Genomic DNA, 19,079 nt, shown 5'->3' on the forward strand with positions numbered 1-19,079 from the left:
GAGAAAATCGGCATCTAAAAACCAACTCTTCTTCTTCTCAGTCTATTGTGATCAGCACCAGTTTAGACAATTTAGAGACAGATTACCCAGCACAACTAGTCAGTCTCCAGTATCAATGACTTTTAAAGTCTACAAACAACACTAACGCACATAATTTTTTTGCATTTTCCATGGCAAATAGTAATAAATTTACATTTTGTTAGGGGACAAGAACAGTGACCGGCAAAATAAATCCTGTGGCTTCTCTCAGCATTTATAATTCAACAGATTGAAAATCCCTGCTTTTTTTCCAGAGATGTCAGAAATAGCAGAATGAATGCCCTGCCCTGGAGCAAGACACTTGATAAGCATCTTCTTCTCAGAAGAGAAGGCAAATACATATCCATTTCCAATTAAATATTCCTCTAAGCAATTATGCTGATCAAATACATGAATAAGAGATGAGCTTGTAAATGATAGGCACAGTTAATTTCATTCAGCTGGTGGTTATAGCACTACTTCGATAAGCACTTAATATGTCATTTCAAGCTTCAATGAGAAATATAAATACAATTAATATAGTCAAACAAGGAAGCCTTATGTGCATACAAGATGTTTCTGCTACTGATCAACCGAAAATTGTAATAATGGAGGTCATTTGCCTCCAGCGTTATTAAACCATGTTGGCACTGGGCTTTTCCTTGACTTATTGCTGTTCATTCAGAATTTTAGTCCTCCCAAAATCTCACATCATCATCCTGTATCTAATGCTGAACCTGGCCCCTGTGCAGACTAATAGACCAAGAGAAGGGGGCCAGGTTCATAAAGGGGGTATTCTTCTGAAGACCTGAGGGACTCCCCAGGCGAGCAGAAAAATGAGACCCCGCCTCAAAACAAGGCATGTCTACACTTGCACAGACAACATAAACTGACTGCATGGAGAGGAAGGTGAGGAGTCAACTGAACAGAGCTGCTGGAGAGCCCACTGCTGATGCCAGCCACACCTCTCCTCTGCAATCAGGCAAGGAGAAGCAGGAGCTGCTGCTGCTACCAGTCTCATCACCACCACCTTTCCTCTGTGTGCTGAAGAAGAGGACCGGGAGCCAGAGCCGCTGTCACCACCCCCTGCTGCAGAGGTAGCAGCACCAGAAAACCCCCAAAACAGAGAGCAAAGGAGGACTGCCAAGGGAGACGGTTGAGAGGGAGCTGCTGACACAAGAACCAGCTAGGCTGAGTCGGCAGCTCTGCAGGTAAGAGGGGGAGCTGCTGCCACTCCCCACCATCATAGAATCATAGTTTGAAGGGACCCCCAGGGTCATCTAGTCCAACCCCCTGCACAATGCATGAAATTCACAACCACCTCCCCCCACACCCCCAGTGACCCCCACTACATGCCCAGATGACCAAGATGCCCTCCCTCTCATCATCTGCTTAAGGTTATAGAATCAGCATTGCTGACAGATGGCCATCTAACCTCTTCTTAAAAACCTCCAGGGAAGGAGAGCTCACCACCTCACGAGGAAGCCTGTTCCACTGAGGAACCGCTCTGTTAGAAAATTCTTCCTAATGTCTAGACGGAAACTCTTTTGATTTAATTTCAACCCGTTGTTTCTGGTCCGACCTTCTGGGGCAACAGAAAACAACTCAGCACCCTCCTCTATGTGACACCCCTTCAAGTTCATCGCAGGCTGAGCAGTGGGCAGGAAGGCAGAGGAGGGGGAGGGGACACCCCCCCCATGAGTCTTGCAGGTTCCCCACTTGTTAATATATAATAGACAAAACTTTCCATGCTGGATCAGGTCAAGATCTCCCTAGTCCACCATCCAATTTCCATCAGCTAGCCTCTAGAACCTCACATTCAGGACATCATGGTGTTACCCATCCCATTATTTATCCTCAGCATCGATATTCCGCAGAAGATTCCTTCTGAAATGGGAAGTTCCACTGAGATGTTCAAAAGAAAGTAGGCAGACATAACACAGATTACCTGCTCCTCCCCACAGCATTTGTGAGCTATATATGCTGTGGACTATGGAAAAAGTAAAGATCAGTATGCCTGTACATTTTTTGTTGTAGAAAATAGAGTACCCACATTTTCTACAACTAACTTACTAGTACCATTGATATCATTTTTGTACATTTTTTGTGGCAATAATATGCAATACATAGCACAAAATGCTAGTTACTGTAGCATTCTATTGGATGTTTGAGCAAACCAGAAGCTTGGATGATTAGCACAACCCTCCACCGGTATTTTGGAAGACTCGACTTTTTACTAAATAGTCATATATTGCAGCACCTGCTGCAAATGTTTGCAACCATGCACATTTCATTTGTATTTCAAATCAAAACCTACTGATTGCTTATAAAGCTGTTTTATAACTGAAACACAGTCTACTCTGACAGTCAGCAGATTGCCAAGGGATTTTTTTCCTGGCCTTGCTAGCTAAGAATCTTTTAACTAGAGCTGATGGATATTAAACCTGAGATCTTAAACCTGTAAAGTATGTGCTTCAACAACACATTTTTTTAAATCCCATCTTTTCCCTAGAGCTGTGTACCCACCTCCGTTCTTTCCTCCTAAGAAGCAGCTTAGATTAGAAATGAGTGACTCAGTGAGCTTCATGGTTGAGGGGGTATTTGGACAATGGTCTTCCTGTGCCTAATTCCCCACACTAACCACTACACAACACTGGCCTTCCCTAAATAAAATTGAGGGACACTTCTCCATTAAATGTAACCCAAGTCGCAGTTCAAAACTCAAGCCTGCACGTCACTATTGTATCATTTTCACCTGATTTTTATTCAAAGGGGATGGTTCTTACATGCATATAGATTTAACAAAACAAAGCAAATTCTGAAATTTTCAGGGAGCGCGTTTTAATCCACATTTGTCTGTGTTAAAACACAAAGACTGTCCACAAATTTAAACTTATATCACTGGTCTTGTTCAGAGATAATTTGGCCTCCATATATTTTCAGACACATTAGTAGAAACAGAAACTACTGAACACCAAGAATATACAGAGTTGCTCAGATACTCATAAGAGCTCTACAAACAACTCTTGGGAGATCCACCTGCAGAAACCTAATAAGTAAGAGATGAGGAGCTTGACTATTAATTGAAAGACAGTTGCTTAGGTCTGCTGAGATGGCAGGATAAGCATTCCTAGGGAAGACATTTTCTTCAGCATATACAAGAGATGTGCAACAGCTACAAACTGTAAACCGCATCTGCTGCTGTAACTTCCTTTGGTGTTAATGTCTACAAGCTATCAGTGCATACTATGGTGAACCCCATCCCCTAAAGCATTTTCCTCACCAGCATTTTCCTCACCAGCCTTTGGAAGGCAACAATGAGCAAATCCAGTTACTCGAGCAGACATGGCTGCTACCCAGCCCCTCTCACAAAGAGGCAAAACTACCTTGTGTACAAGGTGTACCTTGACCAACAACAGTATGCATTATACCACGCTGCTGCCTAGACCAAATATTTTTGGAGTGTGGCGAGATTTTCCGGTGCCTTTCTTCCATGAAAGTGAATGTCATGAACGCTCTCGAGATTATGCTTACTTTAACTGCAGTCAGTTGTCAAGCAATAGAGGCAACGGATTTCCTCTGTATCTAAAGACTGTGACAGTGAAATAAAGCCTTTAATACAACCCTCACAAGTTGGTGTATACTTAATGAACCATACTGCCTATCAAAAGACCCTTATAACCATCTGAGCCCCGCCTACTTTAGCAAAAAAAAAAAAACCCTATGCCCACATTATACCCAATTGCACCATATGCAGAGCTAGACAGGACTGTTACAGTTAGGCCTATGTTACAGTCCTTACCAGGCTGCTGCTCCTTCATCCTATGCATGCCTCCCCTCCCACAAACGCCCAATTCCCATTTGTGGTGACCCAAAAACTCCTTGATACTTATGCAGTGTTGCTTTTCAACCAGTCGTGCCCTTCTCTTGATTATACATTGGGAGAGTTTCACATCATGAAATCTGTTCCAGGGGTTCATGCAACTGGCTGATCCAGCAATGTGTAAAACTCTGCTTCATTTATGTTCCCACTGATAATGTCAGCAGGTAGCAAATCTGTGCAAGTTATATGCCTGCCCCTCGATTCATACCACTGGTTGCTGTCCACAGAAGGTTTGTGTGCATGCCAGGAAATGATATGCACAGTCATACGCTCTGAAGCTTCTGGCACAGCAGTTTCCCACAGCCTATCAAGCATGCATATTTTTAAAGTGAAGAACACCTCTTTACATATTTGGTTGCAGGAAGCACTGTTGCAAAATCCCCATGTCCCCACATTTGCCCTGTGCACACTGCTCCTTTGGTAGTCTGTATGTTATCTGCAGCCATCGCACTCCTCTGCCTCCAATCAGTCAGAAAATATATACGCAGTCCATTACAAACTTATCAGTATTTGTCTTAGCTAAGGATCTGCAAAATCACTGGAACTGCTATTAGTAAGACAGTGAATCCCTCCCCTCACAACCTTCTCTCAAGATATCAGAGACAGAATTCTGCACATTATTTTTGTTTTCTGAGAAACAGCTTCCTGTTCAGAAATCCAATAATAGAACTGTTGTGCTCACCCCATCATTTGTACTCTTGCAGAACCAGCTAATACTTGTTAGAGGTTACGCTTTGTCATACTCATTATGTTTAAATATGCCACTCATTTTTGGATCATAATATGTTATGTCACTAGGTGACTTCCTTAATCTAAAATTTCACAAGAGGACCTTCAGAGGAAATGGGCTACATGTAGTTTATCCAACTACATTCCTAGTTATATCAACCCCTCCTCTTTTTCTTTGCCTTCTAAGTTATTTGCAAGGCATAATTAGCCAAAGGGGATTGTGGTGCGGTCAGAAATTTGAAAAAGGTTATAGACATGCATGTATATAAACATGTATTCTGTATATACACAATCTTTTGTAAGAAAAGACCCAAGGCGTTAAAACGTCAGACCACAGAGGTAGTACTTTCAGGATTAATACGCATCAGTCTTGAAGCATTCCTCAGATCTTGCAGTTGCTTAGCTGGCTTTCCAACCCCTTCTTCAAATCTCTTCTCCACTACAGGAAGGACAGTTTCGTAAAGGAAAGATGCATTCTGCCTGATGAAGGCTTTCTTCTCAGGGTCCTGTTCGCACCGTAAACTATAGTCAACATGCTGGACAGCTACAAGGATAATCTCCAACAGGCTTTCCAGCAGGACCATGTGCAATTCTGGGAAGTACAGTTTGAGTGCTTCCTCCAAGAAAGCCATGGTCTGTTTGGTGAAGGCCACCACGGTGTAGCTAAGATTCACCCAGCAGTCGTCGCCGGTGTACTGGTCAAAACTGGTCACGCCGCAGCTCCGCATCTCCTCCCTAAGCTTCCCTAAAGCCTCCGGGGTCATCAGGTTCATTCTCCGCCACATCTCCTCAGAGTTACGGTGCTTTGTGGCCTCGATGATGATATCCTTGTAGCTCTGCAAAGCGCCTTTGATATCCTTCACAAGCAGGGTGTGGATGATGAAGGTCAGATCCAGGCCAATCTCGCTGAGCTGTTTGCAGTGTTCCTTTGCCACCTACAAGAACAAATGATACTGTTAACTACCCCACAGCTTGAGGAGGTTACACCAAAGAGAGCCATTGCAACGCTCTAAAAGGTGGATAATTAGCATCCCTTTATGCATTGAAGGAAAAACAATACATTGAGCAAGATGTTTTTTAAAAGTTGTCAATTTCTACTTTTTAATAAAGTGAGTGGCTGCATGGATAATTTTGGAAACATCTAGTTATATCGGCAATTTTCTTTCCCCCTATCCCCCTTCTCCATTCAGTGAAGGCTTCCTTGGATTTTTTAAAAAGCCTACACAGTCATCCTTCAAGGAAATTCTACATTAACCCTGCAATCTGCCACATTTTTTTGGCCCCACATGAGTAGCAATAATTTTCAGGAAGGCTCCCAATGGCAAACTTCCTCTTGCATGAAGCTAGAGCCAAAAAAAGAGCATGGAAGAGGGAGAGAATCGTATCTAACATTCACATCTTGGTTCTGTGTCAGGCACACAGCTAAATCATGGATGCTACATATATTTCTGTATACATTCTCAATCTTCACAGAGGCTTCTCGGCCACCAAAAATAAAATAAAAGGAATTTAACGTATAAAAGAAGGAAAATGCCCCCATTGAAAACAGCGAGACTGTTGGCTACTGTCGTGGCTACTGTCGTGGCTACACCACTGCCGGAAGGAGCATTCCCAGGGTGAAAGGGGTTAGGAAACTACCGAAAGGCAGCTCTGCCCCAGGAACGCCCTGAGAACGCCTCCCAGGACGCCAGCACAGGGACTTGCGCCACTGGAATGCTGCCATGAGGCAGCACCTTGCACCCGAGCCGCAGCGTGGTGTCCCAGCGCTGGCGTGGAAGCTACTCTTGATGGCATAAGTGCCCCTTATCATGGATTAAATGGGCACTTATGCGGGCACGAGGACACGACAACTCCTAAGGAGCTTGGGGGGGGGCCTTCAGGATTGCAGCCATAAAGTTAACTAGGATTAAGCCCCATTAAAACTAAGTGCACAATTTACTTGTGATTGCTTGTCCTATCGTTTTCAACTAACTTCAGGTTGGACAAGGGCCACACGCTCTATTAGAAAACCTGATAATAAATACCACTAGGAAAGGAATAAAGTGGTCCAAACTCAGCAATTATTTACACCACAGCTGCCATTCTGGCTAGGAGCAAAAAACAACCAAGCAAAACACAGCCCAGATTCTACTGCACCATGCAACGGCAACAGGAGTGCCCTCTCTCAGCAGCAGTATAAGAGCTATCATGGCAGCTGCTTTCCTCCCAGAAGTGTTGATTTTATCAGATTCCTGCTGCAGTTGCTGCCACATACCCTGCTGGGCTGTAGTTGACAAAGGCAAGAAGCAGCAAGGGAAACAATTTAGCAACCACTCCCCATCCACATTCCCACAACTCCTGCCACTTCCTGCCCTTGCTTCTAGGCAGCACAGATACTATTGTGTAGGTCACAAAAATGTACAGCAGCCGAAGATCAAAGTAGGTGACTGCCAAAAGAATCACACCCTGACCCCCAAAGGCTAGTGTAAAAAAAAAAGTCTCTTCTAACAGTTGTGCTGCCCAGGAAAAGTGCTAGGTCATCTTCCTAGCAGAGTGCTCCTTTCCTGTTTGGGGGAAGTGGTGATCACCCAGCCAGATCCTGGGGCTTATACTAGGCACCAAAGAAGATAAGACTACCTGATTTCTCTCTCTTTGGGCGGGGGCTATGGCTCAGTGGAAGAGCCTCTGCTCTGCATGTAGAAGGTCCCCAGTTCAATTCCTAACATCTCCAGTTAAAAGGCAGCAGGTGATGTGAACGTCCTCTGCCTGAAAGCATGGAGAACTGCTTCCAGGCTGAGTAGACAATACTGATCTTGATGGATCAAGGGTCTGATTCAGTATAAGGCAGTTTCACATGTGCTTCTTTCACTACTAAGGGACACTGGCCAGGCAATTTTCTTCATCCATGGAAAGAGAACTGTCCAGACATGTTATAAGCACTGCAATTCGTCCTGCCTGTAGTACAGCTCCTAATAATGTGAGCCATATTAGCAAATGTGACAAATAAAAGATAAACAGTTGGGATTGCTGTACAGCCACAACAGGCAGTGGAACCGAGTCCCTGTTCCCATCACTACTTGCTCCGGGTGGTGGAAGAAGATAACTCTGATATCCTCACTCATTTCTTTGCCCAATATAGACTGTCCTTTCCTGCAAGCGAGGACCTGTAACAACAGGACCTGTAGCAACAGCAAAAGCTCCATCCTCCACCAGCAAAGATGAAGTGATGACCCATATGCTTATCTATTTAAATATAGAATATCCTATCCTAGAACATCACTAAATAATTAACTGGTTTTCTCCCCTTCATGTTTGATTATATTCTATGGAAAGTTAAACAAGTTTTAATAACGGCTTAGGAAGACTTTGGAGGATGTGTGACTGAGTTTGAAGAAAAAGAGTTGGTTTTTATATGCCGACTTTCTCTACCACTCAAGGGAGAATCAAACCGGCTTACAATCACCTTCCCTTCCCCTCCCCACAACAGGCACCCTGTGAGGTAGGTCGGGCTGAGAAAGTGTGACCAGCCCAAGGTCACCCAGCTGGCTTCGTGTGTAGGAGTGGGGAAACAAATCCAGTTCACCAGATTAGCCTCCGCCGCCCATGTGGAGGAGAGGGGAATCAAACCCGGTTCTCCACCACTCCAAACCACCGTTCTTAACCACTACACCACACCACGTTTGGCATACAGATGTAGCACCTTTTTCTTTTCCCCTTTTGAATTCCTAGTTTCCTCTTACCTTTACACACTCAGCAGCAGTGGATAAGCTTTCCTTACTGTCAAACACCTGCTTACTGAAGGCATCCACAAACATCCTCATAGCGGACCGGGCCCAGACAACAAAAGCAGAATAGCACCCGCTGTTGCCAGAGAAGTCTGTTTCAAACTCTCTGGCAGTCTCCAACAGGCTGGTAAAGAAGACATGGCAGAGCTTGTGAATGTACAGCAGAGTGGCGCCTTCAATGCGTAACTGTCGGATGGCTGTGTGGACAGCAGCTTCTCTGTTCCTCAAGAAAAGTTCACATGCCTTGGTTGACTGACCCAAGCGGATGAGCTGGGAAACAGCCCGCCGTGTAGCTCTGGGCCCGCCTCGCAGAGACCTATCCGGAGACAGCTCAAACACCAGCACGTCCGTGAGCTGCCGGATTCTTTCGTCCACTTTGGCTCTTAAGTCCCTGACTAGCTGTGTCACACGCTTCTCTCCCAGATACTCATTCAGCTTATCCAACAAGTCAACGGCTCCTTCAAAGTCTCTCTGAGCGATGCAGACATCTAGATCTTCAGGCAACTCCTGAATCCATTCTAGAGACAGATCCACCATCTCTTCTTCTGGAGTTGCCTCCTCTTCCTCATCCACCTCAAAAGGATTGGTGGCCTCTGGTAGAGTTGGGGGAGGAGCCCGTGAGGGGGCCTCCTGTTCCAGCCTTCGCTTCTCACTGAGGACACGATTCCTCTTGGTCTCCTCCAACACTTCCAGCCACTCTTTCTTGATCTTGGCGTTCTCAGCTTGGAAGATGCGGCTTTCGGGGAACATAAGCAATTTGAACATGTCCTTCATAGGCGGATTGTCCTTCACGTTGACCACCGCCAGGCCATCAAGCGGGTACAGGGCATCGTAGCGGTAAGCGCCGCGCCGGTTGGGCAGCCAGGCCGCCACCAGCAGGCAGTCGTTCATCAGGAAGGCATGCACCCTCTGCACCTGGACCATATGGTCCGCATCGTACTCCACGAGGTCACCGTTGTAGACCAGGTACTTGCCGGGGCTCTCGGGGAGCAGGTCCCGGCAGCCCTCCACCTTCTCCAGGAGGGTCGTGAGGGTCCGCTGCCGGCCCTCCTCGCTCGCAGCGGCGTCCTTGGCCGAGAGGGGCAGGAAAGGGTTGGCGTGGGGGTCGGCGGCCGCGCGCCGGGCGCCCCCCAGGGCGGGGTCGTCGCGGTCGGCGGTGCTGGCCTGCTGCAGGAGGGCCTGGGCGACGGCCTCCATGATGCCCTTCTGCTCGGTGAGGATGTGGCTGAGCTGGTACATCTCGCTCTCCAGGTAGCTGATCTCGCGGGCCGTCTCGATGAACTGCCGGTAGTTCTGGTAGACGTTGCGCTTGAGGCTCTGCGCCGTCTCCTCGCTCAGCGCCTGGATGCGCTGCCGGTGCTCCTGCAGGTCCCGGTCGCCGTCCGACTGCTGGGAGAGGACCTTCACGTACTCCTCGGCCGCGTAGCTGCCGGACTCCAGCTGCCGCCTCAGCCGGCTCCCGCCCACCGCCGCCACCTCGCCCAGACACAGCGCCATGTCCGAGCCGGAACCAGCGACGCCGAGGAAGGCCGGCCTGACAAAACACCGCCGCTGCGCCTGCGCCGACAGCACGCCCGCGCCGGATAGGCTGTTGGGACAGAGCGGGAGCCTGATTGGGCAGCGACGTCAGGCGCGCACGCGCAATGCACGCTTTCCCCCCTTTTCGACACCGATGACGTATAGAACGACGGTTTAACCGGGTGGGCGCGTGCGTACAAAATTCATAGTGGAGGGACGACACCGCCACTGCGCCTGCGCCAACAGTACGCCCGCGCCGGATAGGCTGCGGGGCTGTTGGGACAGCGCGGGAGCCTGATTGGGCAGCGACGTTAGGCGCGCACGCGCAGTGCACGCTTTTCTCCCTTTTCGACACCGATGACGTATGGAACGACGGTTTAACTGGGCGGGCGCGTGCGTACAAAATTCATAGTGGAGGGACGTGCCCATGTGACAAAAAAAAGGACGGGAGGGAGGGGGAAGGAAACGGCGAGCGGAGGACCCCGGCGCTCGCCGCGCTTGCGCCAGGAGTTGAAACAGTACGCCTGCGCCGGGTAGGCTGTGGGGCTGTTTGGGCAGCGCGGGAGCCTGATTGGGCAACGAAGGAGGGCGAAGCTGCGCGACGTCGGGCGCGCACGCGCAATGCACACTTTCCCCCTTTTTCAACACCGGTGACGTATGGAACGACGGTTTAACTGGGCGGGCGCGTGCGTACAAACTTCATAGTGGAGGGACGTGCCCCTGTGACGAAAACGGACGGGCGGAGAAAGGAAACGGCGAGCGGAGGACCCAGGCGCTCGCCGCGCATGCGCCCGGAGTTGATGGCGCCGTAGCGCGCGGTCGCTTCCTGGCGGGTCCGCAGCCCCCTTTCTCGAGGGCGATGGACGGCGACTTCTTGCTGGCGCTGCGGCTGCAGGAGGAGTGGGAGGCGGAGGATGGCGGCCCGGCTCAGGTGGTGGCAGCAGGGGTGGTGGCAGCAGCGGCGACCGCCAGGCCTTCTGCTTCTCCTCCGCCGCCGCGGCCGCTGTCTGTGGTGGACGAAGCCTGGGAGCTGCTGGACCCCAGCCCGGACGTGCGGGGCCTCTTCATGGAGTTCAACGAGTCCCTTTTCTGGGGGCGCCTGGCCGCCGTGGAGGTGAAGTGGAGCCCGCGGATGACCCTGTACGGTAAAGGGCGCCGGGGAGAGCTCCCTTCCTGCGGCTTCCTTGGGCTTTTCCTGGGGGCGGGGGGGCTCCCCTTACAATCGTAGGCTGTGACCGCACTAGGTATTCCCAGCGATGTATCAAGGGTTTGGAAATGTTATAAAAAAACATAGTTTAAAAGGGTTTTTGGATGCCACGGCTAAAAAATGGTTGGAAGACGTCTTCACAGTTAAAGGGGGCAAACGAACTGCGAACAGTATTTTTTACAACATTGAGACAGCAAGGTAGACTTCCCCTGACTCTGGAAGATCCACTGATTTAGCAATTTGTAATAGTCTCTTTTCCTTTCTGTAAACGTATTAGGACAGCAAGGGAATAGCTTGTTGCTGGGCAGGGTATCTCTGCGTGTCTGTGTGCTAAGGAATTGGGGCAAGAGTCATGGAGGGTTACAATAAACCATAACAAGAACTGGGTGAAACTGTTACTATACTGCCGCCTCCATGTCTGCAGTGCTATCAGCTTTACCCTGAATGTTGATGGGTTGTCATGCCTTGAATAGGGATAAATATCTCTCCCTCAGTACAATCGGACTCAGAGATTTCTGCCCATTAGGGCCTCTGGGTCGCAGCTGCCAGAATAAACTGTTTTCTTGAAATAACCCCCGTTTACCACAACAACATTTTCAAACTCTTAATACATTACTGGGAATACCTAGTGCGGTAACAGTCTATAGTCATAGGGCACTTTCGCACAGCCCAAATTATGCGCTTCCAATCCACTTTCACTGCACCTTACCGATCATTTGCAAGTGGATTTTGCCAGTTCCCACAGTGAAATCCACCTTCAAAGTGGATTGCAAGTGCATTGTTTGGGCTGTGGAAGTGCCCACTGAATCATAGCGTTGGAAGGGGTCACCAGGGTCATCTAGTCCAACCCCCTGCACAATGCAGGAAACTCACAACTTCTTCCTACTTCTTGGGGGTGGCTGGGATTGTCCGTCAGTCATCTGGGCAGCACCCCTTCCTGCTGAGATGCTCACCAGCCTTTTTGCATGTCTCCTCTCCAGCGCGGACAGTGTCCCCAGGCACTGGGGCTTGAGGAAACTTAGGGCTGCGTGAACTTGATTTTAATAACCTGTTGTATAGAAACTTGGCTGCCTCCCCACCGGTTTCCAGCTGCAGGAGGGGACCAATCTGCCACCCATTGGGTCTGAGCCTCTCTGGTTCTGATTTGCATCGAAGCTTGCAGTTTTGGATACTTTGGAAGCCAAGTTTTGTTAATTTGGAAGCCAAGTTTTGACTGAAATGGATGGAAATGTAACTAACACTTGATACTTTCACACTTGCAGAATAATCCACTTTCAGTGCACTTTGCAGCTAGATTTTACTGTGTGAAACGGAAAGAACCACTTGCAAACTATTGTTAAAGTGCATTGAATGTGGATTGAAAATGTATTCTTCAGCATGTGTGAAAGCACCCTATAGCCACTTTCACACATCCTGAATAATGCACTTTCAATTCACTTTAACAATCGTTTGCGAGTGGATGTTGCCGTTTCACACAGTAAAATCCAGCTGCAAAGTGGATTCCAAGTGCATTATTCGACATGTATGAACACATCCTATATTAGGTAGAGAGGAACTTCTGTAGATTTTCTTTATTTGCAGATAGTTTGTAGTTGCCATAGAAAATAGCCATTTTGCAGTTGACTTGAAGTGATTTGGAACCACACATCTATTGGTTCTTTATGGTAGGTGCATGGCCAGCTTAGTGCTGATCTGTGAAAGAAATCATGATTCCTGGAACACAAAATTATTTCCCTATGCCTCCAGGATGAAGTGGCACAGCCTATTTTATCACAACATTTTGCTGTATGTATGCACCAGGATTATGGTACTTGTATTTACACATACAGAAGGTCTTAGAAGATTTGCAGCATATTGTATGTAGGTAAAACTAAAGGCCAAAACTGCTGTAGCTGTACCATGGGTTCTGCAGCCACAATGTACAGTGTTGTGTAGAAAGCTGGCACAACATTCCTGCTGCTTCTAATTAGTTCTGGAAATATATCCTCACAGGCTCTGACCTGGAAAAAGTTCAAATGGGTGGGCGGTGGGGGGGGGAGGAAAATGTACAATTAATTAGTTGTATATGTTTTTTTGGAAACGTGCTTAAAAACCTGATACAAGCTGTAACTAAGTGTTGCCAAAAACTTCCAAATATGCAAACAGTTATGGAAAGATATTGTGCCATAGTCCACTCAGTGAATGTAATTGCATAGCTATTACACAGCTTGTTTTGATTGTATGAGAGAATGATCGCTAATCCAGTCAGCTCTAAGTTCTGGATGAGAAGTATGGAGGTGTAAGCTCATCTCATAACTCTCTAATTTTTGTTTATATGCACACTTGTAGCCCATGAGCTGGCTTTTCTATCTTAGTATGACATGATGCTTTCCTGATGCTTGTTTACAAGCTGGGAGCAGTGCCTCATGGCTTTGCCGCATTATATCGCATTATCCACCTTCGCACTTTAAAAGGTGGTTACTGTCCTGCTTGCAGTGCATAATATAGCATGTTAATTGCTGATACAACGCTGTCAAAGAGACTATGGAAGTGTGTCGGCACTGATCATAAACTAAGCATTCTATGCCAAATGGTGGCAAGAGAGCAAGATCTTCATTGCTTGCTTCCTAAGAAGACCCTAATCCAGACAGCAGGGAAAATAGCTAGTATTTAACAAGTAATTATTTTGTGTTTCATAAGCAACTGTGGTAAACAAGTTTCCTTTGTATTGCGTCTTGTAGGTGTGCCGGGCTTTGCTGCTATGAAGGGCGAGGTGGAATGTGCTCCATCCGACTCAGCGAGCCACTCTTAAAGTTACGGCCAAGGAAAGATCTTGTAGAGGTATTGTAAAATGAAGGTGTGGATAAATACAGACCAAAGCATGTAAATTTTGCCGCTAACATGTTTATTTGTGCAAACAGTAAAATCTCTCTAATAAGTATCAAAAGAGTGTTTTGGAGTGTATGTTTCAAGGGAATAGCCATCACTTTAAAAAGGGGGCATTTGAGTGTAACTATGATGTCAGGCACTTTATATGACCAGCTTGCTGTATATTCACCTTAACTTCCACAGAGAATGCTGAAGGCGACCAGTTGTGTGTTTCCACAGGTTTAAGGACATCTCTTTATGAGTGTGTTCCAGACATGAGAGAGGTTTAGGCAGAGTGAGAAAATACTCTGCAGAGAACTTGGGGATGATGATGTTGGGGATAGGTTGGAGCCTGCATTGGGGCCAGGGTGACTACATTTGTGGAATTGTTTGAGACGCAGAATAGACAATAAAAGCAAAGGGGCTGTTTAAAAAAAAAGAAAACTACATATATTCCTGAGTGCAGCAGGCAAGCTACTCAGAAGTAACTTGTTGGGGAAAACATTAATCTAGTAACTATTTCAATTTCAGACTCTCTTGCATGAAATGATTCATGCCTTGTTGTTTGTCACTCACAATAACAAAGATCACGATTCCCATGGCCCAGAGTTCTGCAAACACATGAATCGAATCAATCACTTAACTGGTGCCAATATTACGGTAAGCACTCTGCAATGTCCAGCAGCTTTCAGATTTCTGATACTTCAGGTGCAGTTTGTTGTGAGAGGAAAATGGGAGGAGAAGAGAATGATATAAGCCACATTGGGCCCCCATTGGTGAGAAAAGCAGGGTATAAATAAAGGAAATAATAAATGTAAGGGCCATCTTAACAAGTTCCAGCTTAGTCATGAGAGAGCTGGCAGTATCACTTCATCCGCAGGTGGGGGTTCACAGAATTAAATGTTCCTGTGTACAGAAATATTTTATGTATAAACATAGCCTTGTCATTCGGAATCTTTAATAACAAGGGAATGTTTTGTATGGAGGATCATTAAGCATGTGGGACCCCATCTGCAATCCTAAGTGGTACAACCCAGGCAGAAGCATACCACCTAAAAGAGTATTAGGCCTCATTAGCTTGAGGCCCCTATATACATTGAAAATTTCAATTACCCCCTAATCGTGATTTAGATTGCACTTTTTGGCATCTCTCTCTTTGCTTACTGTTGTCACAGGAAGTGGTTTCAGAATGTGAAAGATGTGAGAATAAATGGGCAACTCTTAAAATATGTACCCTGAAAAGAAGTAAGCGGGTAGGGGGCAGGAAGCTATTTAACCTCAGTAATGTTTGCATTGTAAAAGTAGTGACTGTAATCCATATCTGCTAATCTACTTGCTAAATTTCCATTGGTTTTAATGAGGTGTGACCTGCACTTAATAGAAGAAATCCAAAGCTTTTAGGTCAGCACAGAGGAGCTTGATGTCTACAGTCTAGTTCAGTAGAGATGTCAAGATCAGGAATACGCTGTGCTCAGACACTCCCTTCCCTCGCACATGAAAATTCCTTCTTCCCCTTCCTAGTCTGTACAAACATGGCAAACTAAGGTTAGTACTAAGCACAGCTTGCCTCTAAATCAGAATCTGACCACTTGGTCTAGGGTGGGATTTTGATTCTGTGTGGGAGGCAGGCTGTGATTATTGCAAATCAAGGACGTGCTGGGCAGAATTGGTGCATTTTAGACTACTGCAACTTAGAGTTCTGGCATGAGCAGATGCTCTGGAAAACAAAAATGGTTGAAGAGAATATCATTTTAAAAAAACCCATACATGTTTACTTCTGGGGTGGAAAGCATATCCACTGGGAATGCCCATGTGAAACTGTTGTCTTTGAACAGCAGTGCCCTTGCAGGCATGGCAGCCTTGTGTGTGCAGTACATACATTTGCACTGGAAGCTATGGATCAGTGTAGGTTGTGTGTTGTGTGTTAAGTGCCGTCAAGTCGCTTCCGACTCATGGCGACCCTATGAATGAAAGTCCTCCAAAATCTCCTATCTTTGACAGCCTTGCTCAGATCTTGCAAATTGAAGGCTGTGGCTTCCTTTATTGAGTCAATCCATCTCTTGTTGGGTCTTCCTCTTTTTCTGCTGCCCTCAACTTTTCCTATCATGACGGTCTTTTCCAGTGTAGGTTAGCCTTTAGTTAATGCAAAACAGAGGAGAGTGTTCTGTATTAAGGTTCCCTCTTCCCTTTTCTTTAATCTTAGATCTACCATGAGTTTAATGAGGAGGTGGATTCTTATCGTCAGCATTGGTGGCGATGTAATGGTCCCTGTCAAAGTAGAAAACCATATTTCGGATATGTGAAGCGTGCAATGAATAGGGCGCCATCTGCCAATGACCTCTGGTGGTCTGAACACCAACAGACCTGCGGGGGGACATTCACTAAAATCAAAGAGCCAGAGAACTATTCAAAGAAAGGCACAGAGAAAAACCAAGGAAAACTCCCAGCTGATGACAAAGGTACTTGAACCTGCCTTAGTTAAATATGTTTTAGCAGTTATTATAGTGCATAGTCCTGCGTGAAAGAGGAAACTGGTTTTTGTCAGGATTGACAATTGATTTTGGTGACAGAAAAAAGAATTGAAATGTATGTAATTGTGTTTCATGGAAAGGCTGGATATTTTTGTACAGGAGTAGTGAATATTTGCTGTAAAGAATTAACTGCTATCATGCAAGTCCCAGAATGTGCATGTCATTAGATTTATCAGAATACTTGAAGTTCAAGCTGCTTGTACTTGTGGGCTTGGATCCCATCTACAGTTTCCACAGATGCAAGGGGGGGTTACTTTTGCCAATTCCTTCTTCCTGCAGGACATTTCTCATTCACCCAGAAGCTATTCCTGGGTGTTCCCCAGGAGCAGTGTTTCAGGGATGTTTTGAACTGCTGTGGAAGGGGGAAATCGGCAAAATCCTGTGGAAATTCTAGGTGAGATCCAGTCCAGTGGGGCAGAAATATCAGGGAGCTTGTCATGGCAATGGACGGTCCATTCCATAACAAGCAGAAGCATCCATTTTTGGGTGATGGACCAATCTGAAAGCCACCAGCATGTTTCTTTTTCCTATTCTCAGACACAACGGGTGAGATAATAATCTTAATCTATCTGATACTTGTTTTTAAAAATTCATAGAATCATAGAGTTGGAAGGGACCACCAGGGTGATCTAGTCCAACCCCCTGCACAATGCAGGACATTCACAACTACCTCCCCCTCAAACCCCCAGTGACTCCTATTCCTGAATCATTGCCTGGATAGAAGAAGAGGAGTTGGTTTTTATATGCTGACTTTCTCTACCACTTAAGGGAGAATCAACCCAGCTTACAATCACCTTCCCTTCCCCTCCCCACAACAGACATCCTGTGAGGTAGGTGGGGGTGAGAGAGTGTGACTAGCCTAAGGTCACCCAGCTGGCTTCGTGTGTAGGAGTGGGGAAACTTATCCAGTTCACCAGATTAGCCTCTCCCACTTATGTGGAGGAGTGGAGAATCAAACCCGGTTCTCCAGATCAGACTCCACTGCTCCAAACCACCACTCTTAACCACCACACCATGCTGGATAGTACCTTATGTTGGAGATGCATAAAGTGTTTATTGCATCTGTGTGGGAGTCTGGTCATCATAAATTAATTTATCTGTGTTGCTGTAGCACTCTGCTCTTGGAATAGCTGGATAGTATTTAAGTGTAAGAATTTATTTCTGATGTGTTTGCAGGAAAAGCTCGTGGAGTTGGTAAACAAAGCGTAATTCCTTTTAGCGGAAAAGGATTTGTGCTTGGGGTAAGAAGTGGAGAATCATCGTTACAGAGAACCACAAGTCCCAACAGGGAGCTGTTCAGTTCACAGCAACATTCATCACCTGGCTTGAAAGGACCAAATCCTAAAAAAGAAATAGAATTTGAACCAAGTGTTTCCTGTATAGACACTGGCCGTACACTTTATTGCAGCGAAAAAAATAATCATGTTTCCACCATCAAACTTCCTAAAGTATCGGTTGCTAATACAAAAGCATATATTAATGTTAATGGCTCGCCAATCAGGAAAACTTCTTTTAATGCTGGGAGATCAAGTTTATTCGCAACAAATGCAAAGTACATTTCTCCGCCTTTTAAGGAGACGCAGAAAAGAACACTTCCTGAAGCAACTGTATCAACTCCAGGACGTCAGACCACATCTCAAGGAAATAGTAGCATGCATGCTTATAGAGTGCCCCCAAAACAGGCAAAAATGGAAGACAAAGGTGCATTTGCAAATTACTTCATAAAGAAATCAGCTCCAGGGCAGACTAGCCCATCTGTGAAGAGCAAGGCTGAATCTGCATCCTATGACTACTCTGCTACTTGTGCAAGTGATCCGACAAGAAAAGTTAGTTGCCCTGTCTGCCATTCTCCGGTTTTGGAAGCTAAAATTAATGAGCACTTAGATTCTTGTCTCTGAGATCTTTTAAGAGTGCTTTATTATTATTTCAAATTTCTATCCCGCCCTCCCCAGCCGAAGCCGTGTTCAGGGGAGGTTAGGGTTTGCATAGGGTTTGTCCAGTTGAGTATTCCATGTATATTTTACAACCTTTCCTATTTGTTGAGGGGAAGGGAATTCACTTGCCAATTTGCCAGTTTGTGTGCAGTAAAATCTAAGGTTTCTTTAGCTTGGAGAAGTAGTTATTTTCTGGATTGTTTGGTTAAAAATGCAAATGACCCTAAATATGCCTTGCAGCTATAAGATAAATAGGTATTTATAGACATTTTAAAGAAACAAATATACATGTTTGTAGGCTTTGACTTTTCTGAGTGGCTGCTTTTTCAGCCACCTTTTCCTAAACAGTAGTGCTTGAATTCAAAAAGGATAATGGAATTCAAATGGATTTTTATCCCATTGACAATCAAACACTTCCAGATTCACTTGCATGTGGATTGGGATATTAACCACTCAGAAGCAATTCTGTTCTGTAATCAGTCATGACAGGTTTCCTCCAAGTTTTAAAATTGGGGGCAGGACTGTTAAATTAAAATGCTGACAGTGTTCACTGGGCCACTTTACTTTATATATGCTGCTGATGCATTTTAGGATTGGGAGAAATCTTTTTAAGAAGGAAAAACCAAAGACAGATATAATGTCATCTAT

General features: G+C 45.9%; 2 protein-coding genes across 2 annotated transcripts; one reads left to right on the forward strand and one right to left on the reverse strand.

The window, feature by feature from the left end:
• Positions 1-4,696: 4,696 nt before the first annotated feature.
• On the reverse strand, positions 4,697-9,891 carry EXOC8 (exocyst complex component 8). Its single transcript, XM_056853685.1, has 2 exons — positions 8,350-9,891; positions 4,697-5,565 (listed from the first exon to the last, which is right to left on the reverse strand). Exons 1-2 carry the CDS (start codon positions 9,889-9,891, stop codon positions 4,957-4,959), a joined length of 2,151 nt encoding a protein of 716 aa, XP_056709663.1. The 3' UTR covers positions 4,697-4,956.
• Positions 9,892-10,771: 880 nt separating this feature from the next.
• SPRTN (SprT-like N-terminal domain) lies at positions 10,772-18,395 on the forward strand. Its single transcript, XM_056853197.1, has 5 exons — positions 10,772-11,052; positions 13,840-13,939; positions 14,498-14,626; positions 16,170-16,425; positions 17,674-18,395. The coding sequence occupies exons 1-5, from the start codon at positions 10,772-10,774 to the stop codon at positions 18,393-18,395; spliced, it is 1,488 nt and encodes a 495-aa protein (XP_056709175.1).
• Positions 18,396-19,079: the final 684 nt, after the last annotated feature.

The sequence above is a fragment of the Euleptes europaea genome, chromosome 7 (assembly GCF_029931775.1).
Source record: "Euleptes europaea isolate rEulEur1 chromosome 7, rEulEur1.hap1, whole genome shotgun sequence".
Classification (NCBI taxonomy): Eukaryota; Metazoa; Chordata; class Lepidosauria; order Squamata; family Sphaerodactylidae; genus Euleptes; species Euleptes europaea.